The sequence below is a fragment of the Tachysurus fulvidraco genome, chromosome 13 (assembly GCF_022655615.1).
Source record: "Tachysurus fulvidraco isolate hzauxx_2018 chromosome 13, HZAU_PFXX_2.0, whole genome shotgun sequence".
In the NCBI taxonomy this organism is placed as follows: Eukaryota; Metazoa; Chordata; class Actinopteri; order Siluriformes; family Bagridae; genus Tachysurus; species Tachysurus fulvidraco.
Genome location: NC_062530.1, coordinates 7,628,964 through 7,656,175, shown reverse-complemented (window position 1 = coordinate 7,656,175; position 27,212 = coordinate 7,628,964). Strand labels below are relative to the sequence as shown.

The 27,212-nt window shown below is 39.2% G+C and overlaps 2 protein-coding genes across 2 annotated transcripts; one reads left to right on the top strand and one right to left on the bottom strand.

Moving 5' to 3' along the window:
* Positions 1 to 441: 441 nt before the first annotated feature.
* capn5a (calpain 5a) lies at positions 442 to 27,038 on the bottom strand. The gene is made up of 13 exons (XM_027144061.2): positions 26,883 to 27,038; positions 23,311 to 23,482; positions 17,546 to 17,677; positions 6,690 to 6,898; positions 6,283 to 6,475; positions 5,804 to 5,997; positions 5,510 to 5,587; positions 4,890 to 5,085; positions 4,267 to 4,389; positions 3,813 to 4,009; positions 3,559 to 3,680; positions 3,337 to 3,473; positions 442 to 2,442 (listed from the first exon to the last, which is right to left on the bottom strand). Exons 2-13 carry the CDS (start codon positions 23,473 to 23,475, stop codon positions 2,260 to 2,262), a joined length of 1,929 nt encoding a protein of 642 aa, XP_026999862.2. The 5' UTR covers positions 23,476 to 23,482; positions 26,883 to 27,038; the 3' UTR covers positions 442 to 2,259.
* On the top strand, positions 7,229 to 8,322 carry ompa (olfactory marker protein a). Its single transcript, XM_027144168.2, has one exon. It carries the CDS (start codon positions 7,435 to 7,437, stop codon positions 7,921 to 7,923), a length of 489 nt encoding a protein of 162 aa, XP_026999969.1. The 5' UTR covers positions 7,229 to 7,434; the 3' UTR covers positions 7,924 to 8,322.
* Positions 27,039 to 27,212: the final 174 nt, after the last annotated feature.

Below are 27,212 nucleotides of genomic sequence, written 5' to 3'. Positions count from 1 at the left end.
GTATCTCACACGTTGTTGGGGATCTTTGCTTCGGTGGTGTCAGCTCAGATGCTCGTATCTCAAAAATCTGTTCGTATCTCAAGGCAAAAATTTGGTCGAATCACAGCTTGTATCTCAAAAAATTTGTATGTCAAAGCACTCGAATCTGGAGGTATCACTGTATTTAAACGAGCCCATGTGGCACCAACCACCGTGTTAAACCACCGTGTGAACCTTAACACTCTACTCGTACCTACACGATTATTCGTATCACTCTACCGTAGTACGACTGGACAAAAAGTTCATTTTCAAATGATTCTTCTAAATGTATAAAATAACCAAACACCAAAATGTTTAAAGCAAATTTTAAAACTTTATCATCAAATGCATATTTTGAAACATGTTACATGTTAGAGTGAATAACAAGTTTAAAAAAGCAATGAAATCCCAATGCAAACCCACTTCATCAAGTCATTTTATTTCAGATTTAACTTTATACACAGGATACACATACACAAGTATAAAAGAAGTAAAAGATGCATGATATCTCTCATGCTTTGCTTTGTGTGCAATGTTGTGTGACAAGACTGAGTACTAAAGGCACAAGGTTTGAAACGTCCAAGTTTCTTCAGTGACCAAAAGAAACACAATAAAATTAAATAAATGGCACTTCATTGCACATCTTTGGTAGGAATTTCATAGCATGCATTGCACAACACCTCAGCTTTACCATCAGCCTTGATGGCAAGGTGTATAGTTTATTATGTACCATTGATTTAGCCCGAACAAATGATGACATTTGTGTTGTAGTATTTGTCTCAACCTTATAACGTCTGTTTAAAGAGAGGGTACTTGTGTGGCAGATAAACTTTCCAGATGTGTTTTTTTTTATTAAAAAAAAAAAGGGTTAGTAAAATATACTGCATATCAAGCGTTTCACTTGAAGGCAACAGAGTAAACAACAAGAGAGTAAACAAAAGACCTCAATAGAACTATAGAGGGATAAACACAGTACTCTTGGGGCTTTTTGATTATGTACTGCCTCCAAGTGGACATTTGGGTCAAATATTATCCAGCATTTCCGTATTTTGATGGAGTCTTGTTACCAAAACGTGTGAAACAAATCCCTTGTATACTTATTCAACACTTATGTAAAAACAAACAAGATATGGAAATGGTTGTGTTGCTGTGCTACTGATATAAAACAAGCTCTAATCATTGCTTATCTGTTTAAAGGGAGAGATTAAAAAAGGCATGTATGGCTGCATTGTCCGGTCACTGACAAGAACATTGAGTACAGAAAGCTCTGGCTCAGTACTTCCTGGTCCTCAGAAATGTAAACCAAGTGTACATTCACATCTGCAATATCTAGTCTGTATGTACTCAACTAAAAATCAATTCCAATCTAAATTGCCCCAACTGCAGAAAGTAAACCAAACATGCAGTATACTCTAGGATCACGTTCTAATACAGATGTAAGCTGCTGAACGTAACCGAGACGCATGAACTGAGCCGAAGGACAAAGCCGTAGTGGTGCAGAACGCTCATATGAACTCGAGACTTAAAACAATAACAATACTATTGCTAGTATAAGAGGTTGAAGCAGAAAAGGTTCCTGATGAACTTTGTTATGATAGAAAGGCAACTATAAAGTATATTAATAAGAGCACTGGTTTAAAAGGTTCGAATAGTCGAGGCGCTGATGTCCTGCTGAGGGTGGTGTGTTCTCCAGAGACAGAAGCCTGGGGCTACTAGGCTACATGAAGACAGCACTAATATGGCCTGATGCAATCGTGCAGTTTCCTGAGTTTTAACTATGTAAACATGCTTAATTACTGTTCAGCTCTTAATATTTTATGGCTGGTAAAAGGTTGGAAAAAGAAAAAGAAACACTTTGGATGAATAATTGGCAACGGAAATCCGTTTAAGGGAATATACTGTATAGGATCGCATAGGAAGTGCTTTCCCTGGATGACTATTGGCACTGGGTATTACATCTAGAGCAATTCCACGTGTTAAAAAGAATGTAATATCATGCTGATTTTGGTCCGAGAGATCATGTAAACATAAGTCATTAAGGCCATTACTATTAAACATGTAAATCCCCACTGCAGACAAAAGTGGTTAGAAATGTCTGGTAAAAGTAGACAATATGTAAACTACATCCTCAAAAGAAAAGTGCTCTCCATATTATCAAAGCTTCCCGTAATAGCAGACAAATCCACACAGCTCTGAAGTTTATCTTCATGCTCCTGTTGATTACGGCTGAGCTGGATGTCATCAGATGTTGGTGAGGACGTTGCTGGTGATGAGGCTGACGCTGATCATGCCCGGGAGATCACCGGAATGACGGCCGCCTTTGCCCTGCAGATGGAGGGTGTGATCCTTCTGCAGGTCTGAAACATCTGCGTTCAGAATCACTTGACCCAGGAACGAATCTGACAGGACGTTTTTGTTGTAGATCTGTGGACAGTCGATGGACAATGAGAAAATCTGGAGCAGGTTTTCATATTCTTTTTACTTTCCCTGCCTCAATAACCACTCGATTGTATTGCTTTGCTTTCTAAAAAAAAATATATTTAGAGGATCTCTATATCTCTCATGACCTTCTTTTATTTTTACTGTAAGTTATATACAAGTATGTAGCCATCCATGTAGCATCGATTCACCCTTCCATTAATTTACCTACCCACAAATCCATCTACCCAACTTTCCACCCACTCAGCCACTTATCAAGCACAAAACCATGTATTTGGGGTGTTCAAATTTTACACTGTCTTTAAGACATTTTAATCTAAGACAAATAAAGAGAGCATGTGATATGATTTTTTACACAACGTAAACTTCAGTCCTGAACAGTGAAGCATGGTTGTGGGAGCATTGTGTTGTCAAATACAGGGGAATCTTTGAACACTTAAATACTTATGCAAATAACAATGGGTGTCTCTCTCGGTCCCTGTCTCTGTCTCTCTCTATCTATCTATCTCTCTCCATCTCTCTAACCACTCTTATGAAGAAAATCACTTTTGAGTAGAACATACATTTTGGAGCTTAATAAGCGTTAGACATGTTCTAGCGATCCTAAATTGCACACTAGGCATTATATACAATAGTGCAGTTGATTGATCAGCAATATGTTCCACAACAGCCTCAAAAGTAACAAACACTATGCCAAAATGTCCAGATTACATTTATTTTGGTACCCAAAATGTGCGACACGACACAGCTGCTTGCTCATTAGGTATACAATTTTAATTCAGAATATTTATATTCCTGTACTGCTTCCCTGCGACAATGTCCGCTGTTATAAGTACAATACGAATAAAACAATTTACAAAAATGGAAGTGAAACGTTACCTCGATGTGTATCCGCTCTTTGGGTTTCTTCCTGTAGAAGATCGCCTTCACGTCAAATTCAGGACTCAGTGTGTCCTTGTGAACAGGTGATCGCACCTTCTTCCCTTCACAGCTGATGATAACGTATGGGTCGGATGCTGTAAAGAGAGCCGCAGTCAGTCCAGCAGCTGTCTAGTTTTTGGATAAACTGTTTATAAGCAATACAGAAGTAAAGACACCTACATCTGTCCGAGTCCTGGCCCTGCAGTCCTACAGCCTTCATCACATGCACCTGTGTGACCAGCTGTGGAAAACCACATAGGCCTGTCCAACATGTCTGTGGTGGCTCGTCCACGGTCAGTTCCCTGAGAGAGAGAGAGAGAGAGAGAGAGAGAGAATAAGTGATCTGCATGAACTTGGTGTTGTTCTATATTATAAATGCATAGAGCGAATATAAAAGATCTGTAAGCATAACCCAGAGCTGGATGAAGTATTACTTGCACTCTGAAGGCACGTCTGTGAAGACTCGTAACAGGAACTCTCCTTCTTGTCCAGGGTTGAAGGTCGTTGGGATGATAACATAACGACCTTCTTTTAATTCCTTGCGCAGGAACACGCTACGTGAGTTGATGTAGACAGAGCTGCACATCTTCTGCTGTGGGCTGTGCATGCGGTAGATCCTGTTCAGCTCCACCTAAAGAGTGAACAACAGTGTGTGTGTGTGTGTATATGTGTGTGTGTGTGTAGTTAGATCTTGGTAGGTACCAAACACCTCCATACAAAGATAAGAAATGTTCCTTGTGTAATGTGGCTTTGTTCCCACAAGGAACACTTGTGTTTATTGGGCTACCGGGATTAGACTGAGATGTGCTTGTAGCATTAATAATTTATTAATTAATTAATAATTATTTCTACAAAAGCTCATCACAAGGATATTAAGATAAAACATACCCTTTGAATGTCAAATCCCATTGCCAAGTTCTCTCCTTTGCCTTCTTTAAGTCGAGATCTTTTATCTTTCTGCTGTAGGCAGATTAAAACCTCGTCTTCTGGCTTCTTTACATCAAATACATACTGGAGAAAAAGAACAACAACAAAAAAACATGCAACAGTGAGCCCTAGTCCACAAGTCTAGTTAAAAGCTAAACTTTTCTCTTAGTCTCAGTGTTAGACGACACGCGGATGCATAAGACACAAAAAAAATTGAAAACGTTTCAGGAGTTATAAAGTCGGCATCTGATTATTTGGATTTTACAGGAGAGACATGAGCTCTCATTTGCACTATTTTTTAAATAAACAATCGATGTTTGAATCAATCACCGTTGTTTTTTTGTTTTTTTTTGTAGGGACATCGACTTTATGCCTCTAATCATGACGCAGAGCAAATCGAACTGTGATCGGCTACTTTACACGTCAGTCAGATGCCCTCTGGATCGGTCCTTGGCCAAAACAATCTGCTATGGAGTCCAGACCTTCTGCCGTCAATCTGAAGCTCTGGCTATGTGATATTTCTACTGCTAGTCTACAAGAAAGTAGTATTATCTGCTTACGCACCCACATACACACACACACACCTGTGGGTTCTGATGGTACGTGGCTTTGTTGTTAATGCAGCCTCCGGCGCGGTTCTGCAGAGGATCATCGTGGTGAATCCAGGAACCAAACTTCACATCCTCTTCCCAGGTCTTGTGGATGCTCAGGTAGGACGTGTTAATGAGGCGGCACAGGATCAAGTCTGTGAAGTGCTTCGAGAAATCCTCAAAGGTCATCCTGAAATAGAGGAAGAGGGCAAGAAAGCGGTTAGATCAGGGTTAAACGAAGACCAGATGTGTTATTTAGCAAAAGAAGTGCTACAGAAGTCTTCATTTGTCCTGATCCAACTTTAGTTTAGTTCAATCTAAGGTTTCCAACATGGGAGAGCCTTCAGGTCAGAAAACAGTGCACTTTACCGATTACTTAGCATCATGACGAGCTAAATTGTTTGCCTTATTAACTTTAGGAGATTAAGGAACGCCTGTTTATAGCTGTTATGGGATGAGTAATAACACAAACTAACATGTTTAAGAGCTATGTTGGATTGCAGTGTTTTGCATATATAGTAGCAGGGCTTTTATCATCATTTCCTGCTGAGTGTTTGTTTTTGTATGTACGTGTGAAATACGTCGGATCTAGAAAGTGATATGACGTATGTTACCAGAATTCACCGTCGTCCCTCACAGTGACTCCCAGCTTCTCCCGCTCACTCTTACTGACCCTCTGCCATTCCTCTGAGCTATACAGGAGGGAAAGAAGACATTTTACTACAAATACTGTACAAACCACTAGATGGACATTAATATTGTTATTCATTTTAACTTCAAATTCAGTGCAAGCATTTACCAAAGCATGTGTCTTTATAATAAATCGTGTTAGGCCAGTAAACAAAACTAAAGCAAGAGAGGAAAATGTCTTCCTACTTTTGTCCTGCAGGGTGCAGACTTGCACTTACCCGTCACTCCAAGCCCCGTTCCACTCCTTCTCTCCCCACGGGTTCCTCATGCGGATCATGGTGAGCTTCTCAGACTTGAAGAAGGCGAGCAGGCCGTGACCCAGACGAACCTTGTGCACGTCTGTCACTGCATACGCGTGGCCTTTCACCAGACCGCAATCCAGCCGAGCCTCCATGTCAGCCTGAGAGGTGGCCTGGGATAAACACAAATGACGTTAAGTATGATTTCACTTTTTTTTATTCATCAGTTATAAATTACGAGCTGGTTGCAAAAAATAAAATAAAAAAATATAAATGAGTATACCAACAAAGTCAATATCAGGTGTTTAGTGCTCATTAATTACACACTAGTCAATACGCTTTGAGTAACTCTGGGATTTCTTTTCCACACAAACATATAGATCTCAACACGAACGCTGTTAGATCTGTTACTGCTGTTATTGATTTCGATTTCTCTCGGTCGGCTACAGCAAACTCACCCTTATGGAGCAGCTGATGAGGCCTCCTCTGTGGTGGACCTTGAGGACGCGCTCAAACAGCTGATTGCGTGCTTCTTCGTCCTGACTGAAGCGACCCTCCAGCAATTCAACGGGTTCTGACACGCCTCCGGTAAAATCCACCAGCGCGTCGGCTGTGTTTCCGCCATCCAGAGCCTCGTAGCAGCCATAAATCCTGGATGGTCAGAAAGAGGTTGTCATTAGCGGACGTCGAGTCCTACTTTATGTTACCACATCCATGGTGTACATTGTGGGAAAAACATGAGGACAAAAGGATCTTAATGCAACATATAATACGAGAGTGTTTAATGATCAGTCAATACAGAGTTTGGACAAAATTAAAACACACGTTGCTACAACCGAGTATTATAAAAATGAATCCAACATACTTGGCATAGGCTTTTTCCACCAGTGCGCTCCAGAACTCATTGCTGTCATTAGAATGACAGTAAATCAGTTGATTGTTGGTGGTGGGCAGACGATCATCTATGACCACGTCCACCCAATCTCCAAAACGCCAAAACCGAAAGTGGAAAATCCCGGCGTATGTTTCTGGCTTGTCCATGTCCCACTCCTGGTCCTTCCAGTCTGGAATCACCTAAACCAAAAAAATCATGTATATTATGTAATATAAAAAAGAAAAAGATATACACTGCTGTTCTAAAAGCTTATGATAAAGATGCTAGATTAACAGCAGAGCTTACCACAAAAACATGATCTTATTCTTTCTCCACACCTGACAGACTTCATTAAGGTCATGTTTACTCACATTTACACACACTTAAACCTCACTTGTAGGATAAATCATTGTTGTGGAACTCTCAATCGTCAAGAAGTGCCTAAGGGAGAACCGTTAAGCTGCTGCTTTGCACGTCATTAGCCTTCTGTTGCCTGGTGATGCAACACATCACACACCAACCATGAATCCACCACTCGTTCTTGTGTTCCGTCCGTGCATATGAAATCAAATCAATGCGCTACTCAGTAAAATAGACTTACTGCCCTCTGGGAGCAGACAGAGAGAACGGGCGGGGTAGCAGAAGTGTGGGGTAGAAAGAGGAGGAAAAGCAGAGAGCTGTCAGACAGACATTCACACACACACACACACACAGCCACAGAGAAACTATTTCAGCCATGGCCTCAGAGAGCGAGATCGAGCTAGAGTTCGCTGAGGACCTGCAGCTGACCGAGGTGATGCGGCTGAGGTTTCAGTCTCTGCAGCAGCGTGGCCAGAAGAGGCAAGACGGTGAACGCTTGCTTCTACCCCATGAGGCAGTATACCGGCTGGACTTCACCGATCAGGAACTGACCTTTTCTCACTGGAACGTGACCCTGACCGGAGCAGGCCGCCTTTCCATTACAGGTATCTCCCAGTTGTGGACACCTGACCTCACCAACCTGATGACGCGCCAGCTTCTGGAGCCAACGGGCCAGTTTTGGAGATCGGCTGGTGACCCAGAGGACGCGCCCATTAAATGCCTGGAGGCTGACATCCAGGAATTTGGAGAGAGGATCGCTGAGCTGGCCAAGGTCAGAAAGGTCATGTACTTCCTGTTCGCATTCAAGGAGGGAGTGGAGAAAGACGGCGTAAAGTGCTCGGTGGTGTTCAAGAGGAACGCCTAGGCCGGGTTACGAGCTCAGAAAGTCATGTAGTCTTTTGCCGCTTTTCTATCCTACTGTCGTCAGAGAATGAGTTAAGAGTGAAATTGTTTGCACTTTGACATCAGACTAATTTAAATGATTAATGAAATGCATGTGTATACGTTTATATACGCTACATCTAAAATGCTGCTTTAATTGTAATGATTTCACTGAAAAGTATATTAATAGATGCATTTTGAGATTATAGAGATGTAATAACAAAGCAAAAGCCTGTAATGTAATACTGCATATAATATTATACACTGTGCTGATAAGAGATTGTGTGTTGGTTCGATATCAAACCCCACCTCCAATGTTCTGCCAACGTTAAACTAAGGTTTATTTTATGAAAAGCTAAACATATATGCTAAATTTAATGAGAGGTCTATCAAATAAAAATATTTTTTGTCATCTGCAAATGTTTTAGTGTCTCTCCTTATTTGTGTGTGTATATAGAAAGAAATCCAGACTGATGGATGTGCACTACTCACTACAAGGTCGGTCGTCTCAGACATTAGGTCACTGTGCACTGTGATCAATGTTACAGCTCATCATCGTGTCCTGCCTGGGGCAGACAGTGTAGGGACAAACATAACAACTATACACCAGCAATCTATACAGGACACTCAAATGCTGCAGAGTCTTTTGGTGCAAAGTATATATAGAAATATGCATATATTATATTCTTGATAAGTGGTTTATTGATAATGGAACAAGAGCAGTAATATAAACCTAACACTATCATTTCTCAATCACAGGTGCTGCGTAATCTAAGACTAATAATAAATATACCCTACAATTTACTAAGAAAACTGCTAAAATGACCTCTTATTTCTCCCTGGCTTATGAATTAAAATCTTGGTTGTCGATCTGGACTCGGGTAATTGTGTTATTATGTTGGCTTTGTAGAAGCCAACATTCTGTTTTCCTATTTAAGCTTAGACAAAAATTTATCAAGAGTATCTCCCCCTAGGGCTTTCGAGCCACATGCACCAAATTCAGATATGTTGTAGACCCTGGTCTCAAGTTTTATGCTATTACTTTTGTAAGCGATTCGAGTACCGGTACTCAGCCCAATGTGGGGAACTTCCTCAAGAGTATTCGGATGACATCACATGCTCGTCTCCACTTTCCTCCAAATGTTTTGGCACCCTAGCTTTCTGTCTACTTGCTTCCAAAATGAACACTGACCCTTATGTCCACTCGCCTCCAGAAAGCACCGGCCTTTGCAAATACTTGCATCATCAAAGCCAACTTTACAAATCTAGTTTTTTGTTGTTGTTGTTTTTTCCAATTCATCCTCATATTAATAAGGATTAAAAGAATTTTTTAGAAAGTGTTTACCACTCCATGCTCGGCTGCAGCTAGGAACGTTAGCTGGAAAGACTTAAATAAAATTGTAAATAACAATCATAATGAACTTGAAGATCTCAGTCAAGTTCGGTCCCGTTTCTGTGGTAGGTTTTTATGAGGTTCCACAACTTTGAGCTGTCTACCAGTCTTCAGAAAGAGAAGCTGCACTGTCCAATAAACATTGAGATCTTTTCCTGTGAAAAACTGGGGTAAGACGTCGAGGCTTGGTACACAGTGTTTCAATTCATCCCTAAGGTGAGGTGTATAATCTGGTTCAAGGCTCTGTGCAGAATACTCAAGTTCTTGAACACCAGCTTTGGCAAACCATGTCTTCATGGACCGCACTTTGTGCACAGGAGCTTAGGGCCTTTTTACACCTGGTCACTTCATGTGTTTTCTCTGATCCGATAGCTATCTGATTAGTTAAAACTGTTCCATTTAAATTAGGCCACATAAATGCATCTTGGCGTATCAGATATCAATCCAATCTTTCTACTTCCACCCAAAATGTAAATATAGGGGCTTTTTACACCTGGTCACTTCATGCGTTTTCTGTGATAGCTATCCGATCGTAAAAAGACCAGGTCTAAATGCCCTCCGAAACGTTTTCGAGACGGATATAAATTCGATCGCTCAAACCACTTCAGGCCCTAAACTCCTCCCAAACGAAAGTACGTCACTCACAGGTGACTCACGAATCGCGCATCGCACCAGAAACAAATAAATGTAAATGCTGATTTTTGTAGCTTAACCATCGTAACAAGTTTTTTTGTCTTCTTTTTGATTGCATTATGAAAACCACACACACCAAAGTGTGTTCCATTTCAATTACCCCGGAAATGAGGTAAACTATATTTGCATTTTGTGCGGGAGTAGAAAGATCCGATTGATATCCGATTCGCCAAGACGCATTTATGTAGCCTGGTAATAAACTGGTTTTACTTTACGGAAGATGCGCACGGAGGTTGAGGGAGGAGTAAACATGCGGAATTTTGTCTCGTACATACACTTTCACTTTCGTTCACTTACTCACTACTGTACACTCTTAATGCTACTTTACACTTAAATGGAACTTAACTTCACTAAAATTAACGAACTTAACTGAAATTCTCTTAACTAAACTAAACTTTACTACAATTTCGGTTTTCTTTACATTAATTTTGCTTAATTTTCTTCATCGCTTTTCTCTTCACTTGTTTTTGCCTTTTTTGTCACTCTTTCCTCATTAATATCTGCCAGTCGTTTTAATACAAACCTGTCGGCATATCGGATGCAGAGTAGTCGCACAAGTTACTTTTTTTAACGGATCCAACGCTCAAAAACGGATGCGAAAATTACGGATCCGCAGATGGTCGGCACCTCATGCAGCGCCTTTGCGACTCTCCATAGGAAATGAATGACTTCCGTTTTATCGGCCGTTGTTTGGCGGGTGCAGTGGAAAGGCGGCTTTAACCGATGCGGGAAGCTGAGGCGGGGGAAACAGAGCACACATGGTTGTTGGGGATCTTTGTTTCGGCGGCTCGGATGCTCGTATCTCACACGTGGTTGTTGGGGATCTTTGGTTCGGCGGCGGCAGCTCGGATGCTCGTATCTCAAAAATTTGCTCGTATCTCACGGCAAAAAATTTGGTCGAATCACAGCTCGTATCTCAAAAAATTCATATGTCAAAGCACTCATGTCTCGAGGCATCACTGTATAATAATACTACCTAATAATACCTCTGTGGTTAACCCTGCTGGATGTCAGGAAGACAGTGAGTACTTACCCACTACTGTTGTAGGATTTGTGAACCATACAATACCAGTTATTATATAGCAGTTGCATAAACTGCTTAAACAATCCTACAAGTTAATCATTACACGTTTGACTCGTCATAACTTCATAACTTTAAGCTGGTTACGTAAAAAGATAGATTTGTCTAATATGAATCCAAAAAGTAAGGCTGATTAAAAAAAGTCAAGTAAGACTAATTCTTAAGACTCTAGACATAGTGGCTATGTTCATGCAACTTGCCCCTGTAGTGCAGAGATAAGCATGTGTTTTTCACAGATAGAACCGTCGGATTATCATTAAAAACATGCAAAAACTTTTGTACGTTTGTAGTTAATGTTTAGCTCAAACAGCTCATCACATAACATGACTAAAACATAAAGCTTATTATTTTTGTAAATGAATCAGAATTGCAATTGTTAACATTCAGCTGGTTGTAACCACTATTATGCAGTTATGAAGCACATCAGTCTTATGTGATAAAGCCTATCTTGAAATTGTGGGTGCTGAAGTCATGTTCTTGTTTAGGCCCTGGCATACCATGTACTGATGATTGCCCAGACGTTTGGAGTAAATGCCAATGGGAGGCTTTTAAAACAAAAGAACCCTTGGTTGTGGTGCAAGAACAAGAAGCTTGGTATGTCATTGTTCTATTTGTCATGAATTCACATGATCTTTTAATTCATTTTTTCCACCATTGGTAAAATGACTGCAGACACTGTTGGTTTGCAGCTAAATAAATTAATATTAAATATCTTTAAGTACTACAGCATAACAGGTTATATTTAAGGTTTAGAAGACCTGTGTTTGCTTTTGTATTCTTCTTTTTAAGAATTCATTTTAGGTACCACCATGAAACGCTATTTTTGTGTGAAGCATGGTTAGTGGTATTTATTAAACAAATGAGATCAGGTAGTGAAAATCAACAAAATAATCAATTAAACATCACCCACACACACACCCCTCACACACACTCTTCACCCTCCTGCCGTCTGGAAAAAGGTACCGAAGCATTCGGGCCCTCATGACCAGACTGTGTAACAGTTTCTTCCCATAAGCCATCAGACTTCTCAATAACTGAACTGTACTATACTGAGCACAACATACACACACACACATCATCTGTATGGACTGCACAGACCCTCACAAAACACACACACTGTTTTGCACATACTGTCCAACATCTCAGCTGTTTTTGCACATATTGTACAATATCTCAGCCATTTCGCACAAACTATACAACATTTCAGTCATTTGCTGTTTTTTGCACAACTCTATATATTATCCAAAGGACCTGCTGCTAAGAAACTGTGTTCATTCTAATGTTACTGCACGAAATATTGTTTGAACATTCAGTATTCACATACAGTATATACACTGGTCGGTCGGCGCTGTTTCTGTTACTGTTTATTGTCTTTTGTGTATTGCATTTTTTGTACTTTTTGTATTGTCTTGTAACTTTATGTCTGCACTGTTTTTTGTCCTGCACTGTTTGCACCAGGTTGCACAGTTGCACTTTATGTGGCTAAGACTACTTACATGTCCTTAGCTCTGTGTTTGTTTATGTAGCACCATGATCCTGGAGAAACTTCGTCTCATTTCACTGTGTACTGTAACAGCTATATATGGTTGAAATGACAATAAAAGCTTCTTGACTTGACTTGAAACTAATTTAGTGGGTATTTTGTCCATTACAGGATGCCTGGTCTGCCCTAATGCAGGATCAACACGGGTCTTCAAAGAACAAGGTGTCCAGGTTTCCAGAAAGTGGGCTACATTTGCACAACATCTATAGCTTTTACTGCCCTTGTCAGACAATTTGAAAAAGCTTCCAATGATGACCAGAGGAATTGCACCGAGAGACATACAGAGGCTTATTTGACAGACTGAAAAGTCCAGAATTTCTTTGTGACCTTTTGATGTATGATGCCTTACATGAACTGTCCATTGTCTCTTGTCCACTGCAAGCTCAAAATATGACTCTACTCAGAGCAGATCTTCTTATGAAACAAGCAATCAGGGGTTTAGCATCATTTAAAACTCAACCAGGGGAGAAACTTTCAGATGCCCTGGAGGCAAAAGATCGTGGCACATTCAAAGATCGTGCACTCGAAGTCAAACCCTAAGATTAAGTCCATCAACACTGAAGAATTCTCGCAAAGACTAATCGAAAGTCTACAGAAACGTCTTCCTCTTGAAGAAGAAATTCTCAAAGATCTCAGCATTCTGGACACAAACAGGTGGCCATCGGAGCCTGGCATTCGTTATGGTGAGGCAGAGATTTTTAGGCTCTGTGGACGCTTTAATTTGTGCCCTGACCAGGCCATTAGGGGAATGAGAGACTTAATTGAATCTCCCCAAACTGAATCTCACAATTTGAAAGCAGTGAATTTGGTGTAAGAAGCACAGACCTCCTTTTAGTCATGATAGAATTCATAAGACTAAAACCTCTTTCGCATTCTGCTGTGCTGACAGAACGTGAAAGAGGTTTTAGTCTTATGAATTCTATCATGACTAAAAGGAGGTCTGTGCTTCTTACACCAATTTCACTGTTCAACCCAGAGAAATATGTAAAGTATATTACAATAGATAGAAAAATGTTTGGAACATACTGTAGCTGAACAAACAATGCATAATTGATAACTGAATGATAAATAGTTTTTTATACAAGTGTATGAGTGCTTATAACGGTATATAATGTTTGTGTTTAATCTTCACAAATGACACATTTAAATTGAATTGAATATAATAATAATAATTGACATTAATAATAAACAAATTTCCTGTTTTCCTGTTGCTCAATTGGTAGAGCATTACGTTAGCATCGCAAAGGTTTGGGTTTGATTCCCAGGGAACACAGATACTGATAAAATGTATGTACTGTAACTGTATGTACTGTAAATGCACTGTAAGTTTCTTTGGATAAAAGTGTCTGCTAAAGGCATAAATGTAAATGCAAACATTGACTTCTGTGTGTTGTTTTTGCTTTTCTTGTTTTGGCAGCGGAGTGTGGAACAGGGGGTTTAAGTGGTGGGTGGGGGTAGTAGTATACCACTTTTTTTGAGGACTACACCACTGGTTACAACGGTTATGCGACAAAAAACAGCATTTCCTGTTTGCTGCGTTTTCACTGGTGACAGCAGCGCATTTTAAGACCCAACCAGACCCCTGGGTGAAACATCACTCGCGAGTGACGTACTCCCGTTTGGGAGGAGTATAGCGCTGACGTATGTGGCTTAAACAACCACATTCATTTACACCTGTCCAGTTTCATCTGAAATGCATCCCAGACCTCCTCCTGAAGTGGTTTGAGATTTATATCAGATTTATATCGGTCTCGAAAACGCATGAAGTGACCAGGTGTAAAAAAAAACCCATAGTCCTGCTGAAACAAGTTTGGACTTCTCAATTCCAGTAAAGGGGAATTCTTAAAGCTCAACCATACAAATCCTATGTAGTTGTATCCTTCAAACATCTGAGGAAGTCTCACAAAAGAAAGTGATGGTCAGCTTCCAACATACAACATGGGCAATGGTGGCTTAAGCGGTCAAGGCTCTGGGTTATTGATTGGAGGATTGACAAACTGCCACTGTTGGGCCCTTAGAAAGGAACCTCTCTGCTCCAGGGCTGTATCAATGCTGACCATGAATTCTGACCGCAACTTCCAAAGTTGGGATATGCAAAGAATTTCAAAGCAAAATAAAGGCAAGTTATTTTGGCCATATAGTGCATGCATAGAAAATACATTTAAAGCAGCCAAAACTCAATGTAAATGTTTGTAGGTTGATTTTTACTAAAAGAGAAAACTACACTCTTTCAGTGGGACCAAGAAGCACAAAGGCCACATCTCTTGTAATGGTATATGGACAAACACGGGAAGCACACTTTCTTCATTAAACTGACAAGCACACACAGGACAGAGGACAAAGATGTAGCAAGGAGATGTGTGTGTGTGTGTGTGTGTGTGTGTGTGTGTGTGCACATGCACGTATATATGCGTAAGCATAGGAAAGCATAACAATAATGACCAGTTCCTCAGGGAGAGAATGTGAAGAATGTGTACCGATGTACTGAAGAGACAACAATAATGAGCCCTCAGGAGGGAATGAGGTGCAAAGCAGGGAGAGAGAAACCCCACACTGGAACTAAAGAGACACCAAGAGATTAGAGAAGGAAAGGAAAAAGAAAAGAAATAAATAAATCAATCCACAGCAGGTGAGAGACACACTTCAGGAGTAGCTCTTACACAACACTCTACAATAACTCCCTCAGATAAAGCTGCATGAGACAGACAGAGCAAATGCTCCTGGATTGTGTGTACAGTACATCCGAGTCTCCAACTGACCAGCCAGTAAACTTTAAACCTGTTGAAAAGTTGTTGAAATGACCTTAGCATTAAAATAAGCCCCCCCCCCCCCCCTAACTGATCCAAAATCCAGAATACTTTCATAAACTACGACCAAATGTACAGAGTGATAAAGAAAACGGAAGCAACATGAAAGCTAAAGTAGGTCAGTTCTGTCCAGGAAACGTTTTCAAACCGCTTGCTACAGGAAGTAAAACGGTATGCAACCTGGCATGGCTTGGCACTGTGCCCAAAGCCCATCACTCATAATTAAGCCAAGCTGATTGAAGAAAACTAAAAGGCAAAACAGGACTGATACAATTGCATTCACACCACAAAACAGGAGTGAGGAACATCCCCTGAGTAGAAAAGAAGCCCGAAGGGAACCCAGTGTGTAGTGCTAATTTACTTTTATGGATGCTGTCTGAATTTCTATAAGCTACAAAAAAAAAAAGAAAGAAAGTGAAGCGTTGCTCAGGTTTTTACTGTCAAATAAATGTCAGTGTTTCCCACCTAAAGAGTCTCCGGTGCTTTGTATCAGTCAGTATGTTTCCCCACGATTCTTCAGCACAGAAAAGTTTGTATTTTCCAGTTTCATAATTAATATATTCATCCGAATGCACGTTACATTATTGTCAGAGGTAAAGGACAACAATGTCCAGACCGACAGGACAAAAAAATTAAAGGCTTATGAAGGAACGACTGTCAAAACTGGTTTCAATTCATATGCTATTGATTCACTGCACATTGGGTCTGAAAGTCATTAGGAAGTCAGGCCATAGCAGAATTACAGAATATCTAAAGCAAACATGGCCAAGAGATAAAAAAAAATAAATTAATTAAAAAGTTCACTAGCTCTCAGTCACTGAGATGATTTAAATGATTGTCACTAAACACAAAGCCTGAAGACAGAAATGCTGGAGTCCAGGTTTAGGATTAGTTGATATTACACCGTAACAGAAGGGAATGGGAGGATTAAACCCAGGCTTAAGTTACACACAGTAATAGTAGTATGTGAAAGTGAGAACTCCTCTGTAACAGCTGGAATCGGACACATGCTATTAAACAGGTTTTAAGCTTCATATCATTCACATCATTGCTGAACCGGTCACTATAGTTTTCTACCATCATCATAGTTTGAAGTTTAGAATGCATAACACGTCAAATCTTGATGTTTCAACAACAACAAAAAAACAGGACTTAGAGCAAGAATCTGATGCTACAATGGAGACATGGTCACCGAAGCTGGATTTGAAATCAAACTTTATCTAAAGTTACTGCATGATAAATACATGGATATATTACTATTACTGTTGTTATATGTAATAAAGAACCCTTAGTCTAAGGCAAATGTTCATTTGTGCACAACACATTCTTCTGTGGTTGGATTCTGCACAGATACAGAGTAAAAAAATATGTTTTATAACCTGCTACTTCAGATTTGCAATGACTGTATTTATTAATTTATTTGTTTGTTTGTTTGTTTGCTTGCTTACATTCAAAACATTTACCACAGATGTATGTACAGTACTCAGAAAAGAAAGGAGTAGTTCATCCTTGTTCCTTGTCTTCCCCTTGTCCTTCTCAATCACACCCATTGATGAACTTGGCACACGTATTCTGGTGACTCAGTAGATCCTGGTTTGGTTTGTACTTTGTAACTCTACTGTGTACTCTGTGAGTAACTGCCCAGTCTATCACCTAGCCCAGGGGTCGGCAACCTTAAACACTCAAAGAGCCATTTGGACCCGTTTCCCACAGAAAAAAAAACACAGGGAGCCACAAAACACATTTGACATCATTTTTTACCTTTATGGAAAGTATAGAAAAAACTGTAGTGTGTTGCATTTATGAAATCAATGAACTGCTACCGAGTAAACACAATTTTATTTCTGCAGGCAAACAAAAATATTTTGAACAGTTTGAACTAACCTTAAGTAAAAAGACACTGGGTTGAAGGTTACTTTCAAATAAAATGTTCAATGTCTAATTGAGTCCTCTTCGGCTCTCAAATTTTGAAGACAGGCAAGCGTGACAGATGCCAGATCATGACTTCTCACAGTCCTCCCTCCCCTCATTATGGGACAGATATGAAGAAAAAGACAGGATATAAAGAAAGACATGAAGGACACTCACTTTGTGCCACAGGGCCTCTCTTGAAGCAAGACTGGAACATGCTGCTACAAACCAGCAGTTTCCCAGTTGCCCCTGCTGCAGGTCATGAGCGCTGATGCCATTGACAAACAGATGCGGGTCACTACAGAGTTCCTGAAAGAGAAAGAGAAAGAACTCACTGGTAAGATATTCTAAAAATGACTTTCCTTCCGCTCTGTCTGTTGGGGGTCACAGATTTCATCCCCAGTCACTGGCTCATCTTAAGAGATCCCCATACATTCCCGACCCATCTGTGAGACCTTTCCAGCAGACCCTGGGGTCTACAGAGATTGTTTTTTTAATACATCTAGATGTAAATATCAATAAATAAACACTGAATTTCTGAAACATCGTATCATTTATCATTTGTCCATATTACCATATGTCTTCAGTGTGTAGCAAAAATAGCAAGACAAAGGCCAAAAGCAAAATGTGGCATCTTTCATCACATACATTTGACTTGTAGCTGTACACACCCGAGACCGAGTGATTTTAAACTGCCTAATCAGGAAGCAATTAATCATAGCCTCCTAATCCTGTGCCATATGCAGGAATTGATTTCAGGAAGGAAACTGGGTAAATAAAATCACTAGCATGACATGACATGTAATGATAAACATTTAAATAATGATCTAGCTATAACTATTCTTGCCTTTTTTTCCTCAATTTCCACAAAATTTCCATTTTATCTTATATAACCAAACATAATGCTTATTCTTCTTTATATCCGTTACATCCACATGCCTATATTCTGCCTGGTTTCTGGATAAAATAAAATAAAAACGAGCAGCGAGCGAGGAAATTGTAGAGAAAAGAAAAGTCAGCTCGCCAGTATGGCAGTTATTTGGATATTATAAGTAGGGCTGAAACGATTCTTCAAGTAATTCGAGTAACTCGATTACAAAAATTAATTGAGGCAAATTCCTCTGCCTCGAAGCCTCTTTTAATTAATTTTAAAACTCACGTCACGTTCTTGTGCAATTATTGTGTGTGCAGGGCTCTCAAGTTTTGAAGACAGGCAAGCGTGACATCTCAAAGCCCCCCTCGAGGCCCCCCCCCAAAAAAAAACAACAACAAAAAAAAACAATAATCGAGGAGTTGTGTTTGTTAAGGATCACTGACCACATTTTAACATTCAAAGTATTTGTTTAATATGTGTGTGTGTGTGTGTGTGTGTGTGTGTATGTGTGTGTGAGTGTGTGTGTGTGTGTGAGAGTGAGAGAGAGAGAGAGAGAGAGTGAGAGAGATTATGACTGGTGGTGTTTACTGTAAGTGTTTGTTGCCTTTTTTCCTTTATCATTTGTAGTGTTGCTCCCATATAAAACAGTTCAGCTCAAGCCCAGTCATTATAAGGGTCATGATTGAGGACAATGTCCCGTCCAGAGACAAACTGTTTCGTGTTGAGGTTTTGTTCAAACCGACCATCGAATATACCCTCTCTAATGAATATGTTTTTTTTTTCCATTGTTGTAGAGTTAAATCTTACCCATACACAATAGTGCTATTTTCTGATTGGCTGATAAGTGTCAGACTTGACTAAGAACTGAGACGCGCTTGATTCCTGCCCGGTTCCATGGAGACAGTGGTGCGGACTGATACATTTTGGGCGCTGCAGCATGTTAAATATGATAAATAGTCCGTTTTTCTGCGTGAGAGATACGATGTGTGGAGGGAGAGCGTGACAAAAGACCGAAATGAGTGACTGTCACTCTCAATTCGTGACACTAGCCAGCCCTGTGTGTGTGTGTGTGTGTGTGTGTGTGTGTGTGTGTGTGTGTGTGTGTGTGTGTGTGTGAACCCGCTTACGTAAAAGCGAAAGGAGACACAAGGAGTTAGCGGTCTTTTGATTTGTGTGAAACCATGCATGGCCTCTAGTTCAAGTTCCTGTCCATGTTTTTTGCCTCTTAATTGCCACAAATCATTCCAAGAAGTCTTATGTTATGGCTCAGCTGTAGATTTCAAATCTTTTAGTTCTGAAAGTTAAGTTGCATGACTTAAAGGCAATATCTTTGTATTCTTATTATTATTTTTAATGTATGCCTTAGTTTTGATACTTTAAAAAAGTAATTTGAAAGAAATTTATTTTTTTGTTTTTGCATCTCGGAAAAGGGTTCATTTAAAACCCAGAATGTTTGGCACTTAAATGTACTTAATTCTTCTCAGTCAACTTTGTCATTGTTCACCGCACAAGTACAGACAGAGAAACAACAGGTATCTAAATGTTTATTTGTGATAGAAAATATTGAACACATTTAAAAAATAAAAGTAAATTTTTCTAAAAAAAAGGAAACCAATTAGTTGTTCATTTTAATATTGCTCTTTAATTAAGCGAAAATACATTTTATCCGATTACTCGATGAAATTTTATTAATCACTGAAATTTTTGGTGAATACTCGATTACTAAAATATTCGATAGCTACAGCCCTAATTATAAGTCTACAAAAATATACTTGAATAGTTCAACATCAAGTAAGATTAGAGTAAGAATAAATTGAGTTACTTTTTCATATTTCTGCAGGGTTTATATTTCAAACAATGTTACTGTAGTGTATCAGGTTTGTGTTTTATATTACGGATGTATCTCAGTCTACCTCAGTTTTATTTATGTTTACAAAACACTGCACAGATTTTAAAACACTTTATTCACCAGAAGGTGAACAGCTAGTGATTTCCTAGCACTAAACTTACTGTACACTAAATTTTCAGATTTCTCTATGTTTATATTTAACACCTTGCACTATTTTATTACACTTTATTAAGCACTACTTACATTTTCTTTAGGTTTGCACCTTAAATGTTAAGAGATAATAGTTAAGTGTTCATTGTGACTTTAGACATGTTTACATTTTAATTATTTGAGTTTTCCTGTTTGTTAACATTTCTGTCTTAATGACTGAGGGGATTATGATCAGAGGAAGGTTAAATTAAAATAAAAATGTTTATTATATTTCTCTCCTGGTCCTTATTTTAAATGGGTCATAAAAATATCAATAATTATCTATATGAAACACTGATATCGTGATACAGTTTTCAGCCATATCGCCCTGCCCTATTCTCACCATATATACACTACCGAAAAAAATATATAGAAATAAATAAATCTACATGTTACAGGAAGGCATTTTAATTTGGTGGCTCTCATCCACCCTCTCATGTAAAAGCACTATAAAATACTTAGTCTGTTATTTGCACTTTTTAATGGGTTTGAGGCTGAACAACTGATAAACCACAGACAGAAAGTGGATCTGACTGTAAACATGGTCTTAAAGGAACAGTCTTCTTTTTCCTGGTTGGCAAAATAATGTATTTTGACAACATGGAATCTGAACAGCGGCGCATGCTTTAGGACGAGCATGAACTAAAAGTGTTGAACGTCCTGCATATCTTTTAACTTTGAGGTTAAACACTAATGAATGTACATGTTACAACATAAGCACAAACAAAGCCTCACCCACATGACACACTTCAAACCATCTCCACCCAGTTTCAACTAACCTAGCTCGATTTACAAAGCTCTATTTGTTCGCTCCACCCAGTAACGTTATAAAGCCTCGCCTCACTGTACAGATGCCATACTAACATCAAAACTATTACATCAACACAAAAAAAGAGCTGTGTGACAAAAAAAGAGCTGTGTGACACCAAAAAAAAGAGCTGTGTGACACCAAAAAAAAGAGCTGTGTGACACCAAAAAAAAGAGCTGTGAGACACCATAATAAAAATAAGAGCTGTGCGACACCAAAATAAATAGACAGACAGACAACTAAATAAATAAATAAATAAATGGGACCCTAGACTAATGCGGTCCTTGCGATATCAGTTCTGCTTATCTGCATTCTTTACAGTGTGCTTCATTAATATTTAACGCTGGGATGCGATGGGAAATGTACGATCGATTTAGCAGAGCCAGAGTAATGGCTTCAGCTGTATTTTATCCACACTGTATCTGATGATAGCCAGCAATAATCAACATGATGGAAACTGGGAGAGAAGCAAGCCAATGTGACTCTTTTGTACAGAAACAGGAACTACAGGATATCGGGTGTTACACGTTTTACACACGGCTCTTATACGCGTGTCTGTTTTTAAAAAAAAGGTCAAGTTGGGAATGATAGAAGATGAATAGTGAATAAATCCGGTTTCATTTATTTAGACCGCAGTGCTGTTAAATTCTTGATTCTGATTGGTCAGAAAGAGTCCTTCCTAGAAAACAATTTACACAGGAAGTGTCACAGAATTCCTTCAAGAAATTTTTTTTATTTGTTATCGTTGTGGCCAAAAATGTTCGATTTCGCTGATGATTTTTTCAAAAGTCATATTTATGCTGTGCTGTGATGACATCATACAAATCTTCTTGGACAGAACCACGCAGAAACCTGCTATGATTCTGAAATAAATTGCCAAATATTGCAGCTTGTGCTTGATTTTTTTTTGTTAACTACAGGGACCGCGGAAATGGCGATACCCTGGAAGGACTGATTGTACAAGTGGATGTTATACATGAACAGATTTTAATAAATGAGTGTTTAATTAGAGACCAGATTTCTGTGCGATGTTTATTTAGCATGTTTGGAAGAGGTCTCCAGTGCCGGCGCTTTGCTGTCACATATAATGCTGACTGCACTGTCGTTATAGCCGATTTGTCTAATAACAGGAAGTAACCGCTTCACAGACACTCCACAATATCAATGTAACTACAAACATACAGTATATAAACTATATAGCATTGGCCATGTGCTGTGATGGAAGAGGAATAGAAACACCACACGCCAGCAGACCTGATTATTTTCCTGTAAAATTCATATTCAATCCATTAATATTTCATTAACAAACATTTCTCTTAAAGTTTTATCCAAATGTTAGCACACATGTAGATGCTCCACATGGGCAAAGATCCTAATAGATGAGATTTTCTATCACAGCAGTAATCTGATACAAGTTATTACAGAATACTGGATTATTGACGTGTGTTTTTAACATTAAAAAAAATCTTATTTTAACACGGTCCTTGCTGGGCTGTTCTATCCCAGTGAGACGCTGTGCAACAAACAATTTCCTATCCAGAAACACGAGACGTTAATTTCCGCTTGTAGTTCAACAGGAGGCTAAATAAATGGCACTATGATTGACAGCGCTGCTCTTTTAAACAGGAATAAATTCAAATGACTTCCTGTATTATTTACGTTTGTTTTCCACTATCCTGCTCATCTGCTCAAATATAAACAGGAACAGGATGCGGTACGGCTGCAGTCTGGTAGTCCTGCTCCTTGTGTTTCTATTTAAAATTCAACGCTTAGAGACGTCCGTATTCGTTTCCAATGCGCGCGACGTACATGCGTTTTTCTTCCAAAAGATTTCCTCGTTTATCATTTGGTTTATGTTTCGTTTTTATTAGGGAACAAGTTCGAGTCATGTGTTGTGTTCAATGTTTAATGTGTTCAATGTGTTCAAGTACAAACCTCCCTTTTAAAAAAAAAAACAGATATAAAGCACAGAATTTGTCCTTATTCGAATTTCATGTGGGATGTGATCTTTGTGGTATACAGTACAATCACCTTGGCTTACTGTGAGCATCTTTTCATCTTGTTTTGCATCTTTAGTTTATTTTCCCTTTACCTCAGATAGTAAGCGTGTCTTCTCTACAGATTGCTTCTGAAAGACAATCTGTGCACATCAAAATTTTTTGTGTATCACTGATCTATCCCTTTAAAATAGCCCATGTCTCATTGCTTCTTCAGTCCCTCACCTTGGGCCTCTTCCATGTGACTTTGCCGAAGCGGTTGCCTTGGAAGAACAATGAGCGGTCCTCGGCGGGGAAGAGCGGGTCTTCAAACAAACTCCCGTTCTGCAGGCATTGTTTCCTCAGAACGGCATAGTGCTGGTCCTCAAAGGGCTTGGCTGAGGAGAACATAGTGAGCCTGTAACAACAACAACAATATCATCAAAAGTGAAGGAAGAGAATGAATAAAATTAAGGTGAGGTTTAATATGGACTGGGTTTATTTGGTGGATTGAGAAAAGCTGAGGCTGTGAAAACTTTGGTAAACAATCGCAATGGCAATTTTGGTCAAAAAACACACAACTCAAAAGTATTTTTCCCCAAAATAATCTAAAAATATATTTTTTGTACTTTCCTGGTGGCACCATGTTGGGTAAGAAGACACTGTTTTATCTCAAACCTTCATGTAGAAAAAACGAGGTGTCGGAAGGCAAAACGCAGATCGTCACAGGAGTGCGTGCCGTATTGAAGGGGAAATATATGACACTGAATGATTAGTGTAGTGACAAACTAGACCAAAAGAAGATTAAAAAAAAAATTTTGTATTCAAATTAAATTTTATTTTATTTGCATAGCACTTTTAACAATAGACATTGTCTCAAAGCAGCTTTACAGAACACAAGAAACATAGTATAGAAGTTTAATATTCTACAAAGATTAATATTATACCAAAGTTCAAGAATAATGTTAGACTTATATTGAAATGTGTTTGTATTTATCCCCAATGAACAAGCCTGAGGTGGCGGAGGTGACTGTAGTGAGCAAAACGTCATGCTGTGATGACGGCGTCTATACTTTATCAAAATGGTCACAATCCTGATCAGTTCGGGTTTTAAACAGATACCAGCTGCCTAAACGTCTGTAATGCTTTTGTGCCTCAGTCTGATCGGAAATGCAATTTTATCCTTTTTAACTTTTGATTTGTAATCAGATTTTAAAATGCTATGGCTTCGGTTCCAACAGATACATGCAAAGCATATTTGAGTAAAAAAAAACACTAGTTTTCAGAAAAAATGTGTCAGAATTTCAGCACGTTAAGTTTTTTTTTTTTCCAGGCAGCTACTCTCTAAGGGTTATTCTGTTTCCGCACCGAACGCTCCTGTTCCAACAAAGGCTAGAGAAGAGCTGAGGAATAAATCTGAAGACATTTTTCAAGAGAGGTTTTATACATTATATATATTATATAATATATTATATATATTTATGTTTTTTTCCTTGTTTGAGAAGTGCTAGGGAGATTATGAATGTTAAAAAGGTGATTAAATGCACATGCTAATTGTTTACAGTTCTTCATAATATTCTCTAAAAAAAATAAGCTGTTTAATAAGAGAATTATTTGGTCTCTGTTATAGAGCAACATTTCCCATCTGTTTTTGTTCTAGTACAAGCACATTAGTGCTGGGCTAAAGATTAAATGCAAAAAGATCTCCAGCCCCACAGCAGTCAGCGCCAGAGTTTTCTCTACAGCACCGCAGCTCTCAAAAGGGCTTGACGGAGGAAAACATACTGCAGCCTGCACCGACAACACAGAAAGCAGAGATCATAACATGAACAGATAACAGAAAAGGAGCTCTGATTTCCACAACGTCCGTGTCTTGTTTGTTGGATGAAACACAAGAATGAATTTTTATCATCATGAAATTGTAGCCGTCGTGTGACGATCAGAAACAGATACTCATGTAAACGGTCGCTCCAGGGCTCGTCGGACAAGTATGAGATAGGGACATACATACGATTAGTAAGGGTTCTCTGAGGGATTAATAAAAATGGAGAAAACAGAAAAAGAAAAAATAAAGAAAATGATTGAAGAAAAAAAAAAACCTTCAGTAATGGGGGGTGGGGGGGTGGATGCTTTCTCCAAAAAAAAAAAACAACAACACAGCAACTGGCAGCAGTCCTGTGGTTTTACTGTTGTGGGTTTTACATTGTGTGTGTTGCTCCTTATTCCCATGTGTTTAATTCCAGTAAGTTAAGAATATTGTATATAACAATCTAAACTGAAGCCCTACACAGAACACTTCCTGTGTTTTCTATGTAGCACTGTGGCCTTTTGTATCACGTGGGGAAAAAAGTCACGACAATGACTCACTCACTCACTTATTTCCTCAAACTGGCTGAAAACTCACAAATAAAAGTACAATGCTGCTGAAAATTCAGCTCAGATAAAAAAAAATATCACCAGTGATCATATCCCTGAAAAGCACAGTAGGCTGCTGGGGTTTGTTTTTTTTGCCATGCTGCTTGTTGGTCCTCTCCTGCTGAAGTCAACTTGCAAAACCTGAACAAAGAGGAGGGATCTGTTCACAGCTACGGAAAAGCAAACACGGTCCTGTTGTCTGGGAGATTAGTCAGATGATGATAACAGCGAAGATCCGTCATCCAGTTAACCGTGCTTATGGACTCAATAATCACACTGACAGTAAGCAGAGGATGCCAAAAGTGCATTAAAAGTATATGAACGGTCTTTAGGAGATTACGGTCTTTCCCAGCTGCCTGTAATCAGGTAGAACCAGACAATGCAGTATAATTGCTGTGGTTTGTTAGTGGGTTGAAGAAAGAATGCATCCATGTTACAAAACAAGGTTTTTATGTTTGCTTTAGGTGGATTTACTCCCCTTGTGAGTTTATTTACAACAGACATCTTTGCATCTTTACAATTCATCATATTGCTTTAACTTGTTGGCTTGCTACCAAATCGTTCCCTTAGATTTAAATCGGTGTGTTTAGGTGGGAAAATACAATGCAGTCAAATGAAACTAATGGAACAGGGTTGGAACACACTGCAGTAGAGAATGACAGATACACCTGATTAACCTGTTATGTAACCTGGTGCAATCCATTACAACATGTAGAAGAAATATAGTTCAAATGGCACTGATTGTGAACCAATGTGAAGCTTTTTAGTCAATTTGTATGACAAGGCTGAGGTGCAGAAAGTACATATAAATAGAACAAGGGGATTTCAGGGGAAGGTGATTTTAGGTCCAGAACATCTGCCTGGAAATAAATGTTAGATCAATTGGACAGGTATGGTAGGAACAGGAGGGGGGCAGAATACCTGAGTGCTGGGGGTAAAAAAATAAGTTAGATCAACTGGACAGGTGTGGTAGGAACAGGAGGGGGGCAGAATCCCTGAGTGATGGGGTAAAAAAAAATAAAAATACAAATGCATTGAAAATCAGTACGATGCTCAGATGTAGGCTAGTGAGTCAGGGCATAAAAATACGTTTAAATCACGTGGTTTGTACAAACAAGCAAAAACAAGCAAAAACAAGCACTGATGCAACTTCTTGGTAGACACAAAATAAGCATTAAGCACTATTCGTTGCTAAAGTTTTTGTTTGCATCAGAGAAATCTAACGTTTTGCTCTCTTGTTATAAGAAAAAAATAATTGATGTACAAGTTTAATACCGTAAACAAAAAATTAAGGTAAACTAAAACGAGCTCGTGCAGCCCGGAAACCCTTATTTTCCCCAGACAGAGTTATAAACAGCTTGTCAGGCAAAAAACAAACAAGTTTTCACTCTATTTTAGTTTACCTGTAAAGTGTCCTCCGTCCCTAATGAGCCTGGTTTCTCCCCGGAGGACCTCTCGGTACACGGTGCTGCACAGCTTGGTTTGGTTTGTTTGTGTCTCTCCTCCTCCTAATGCTCAGAAGGGAGGGGCCATTTCGTGGGGAAGCCGCTTTCAGACCAAAAACAACACTAACGCCTGCTCGAACTGTGATTGGTCGCAGCTTAAAATGACTTTTACTCTGATTGGTCAAAAGAGTTAGCTCTGTGAAACTCTATTGGGTGCCGAGATTTATTTCAAGAAAGAGTTCATTCATGCTTAGGAAGTGTTTAAGGTGAATTTGATTCCAAACTTAT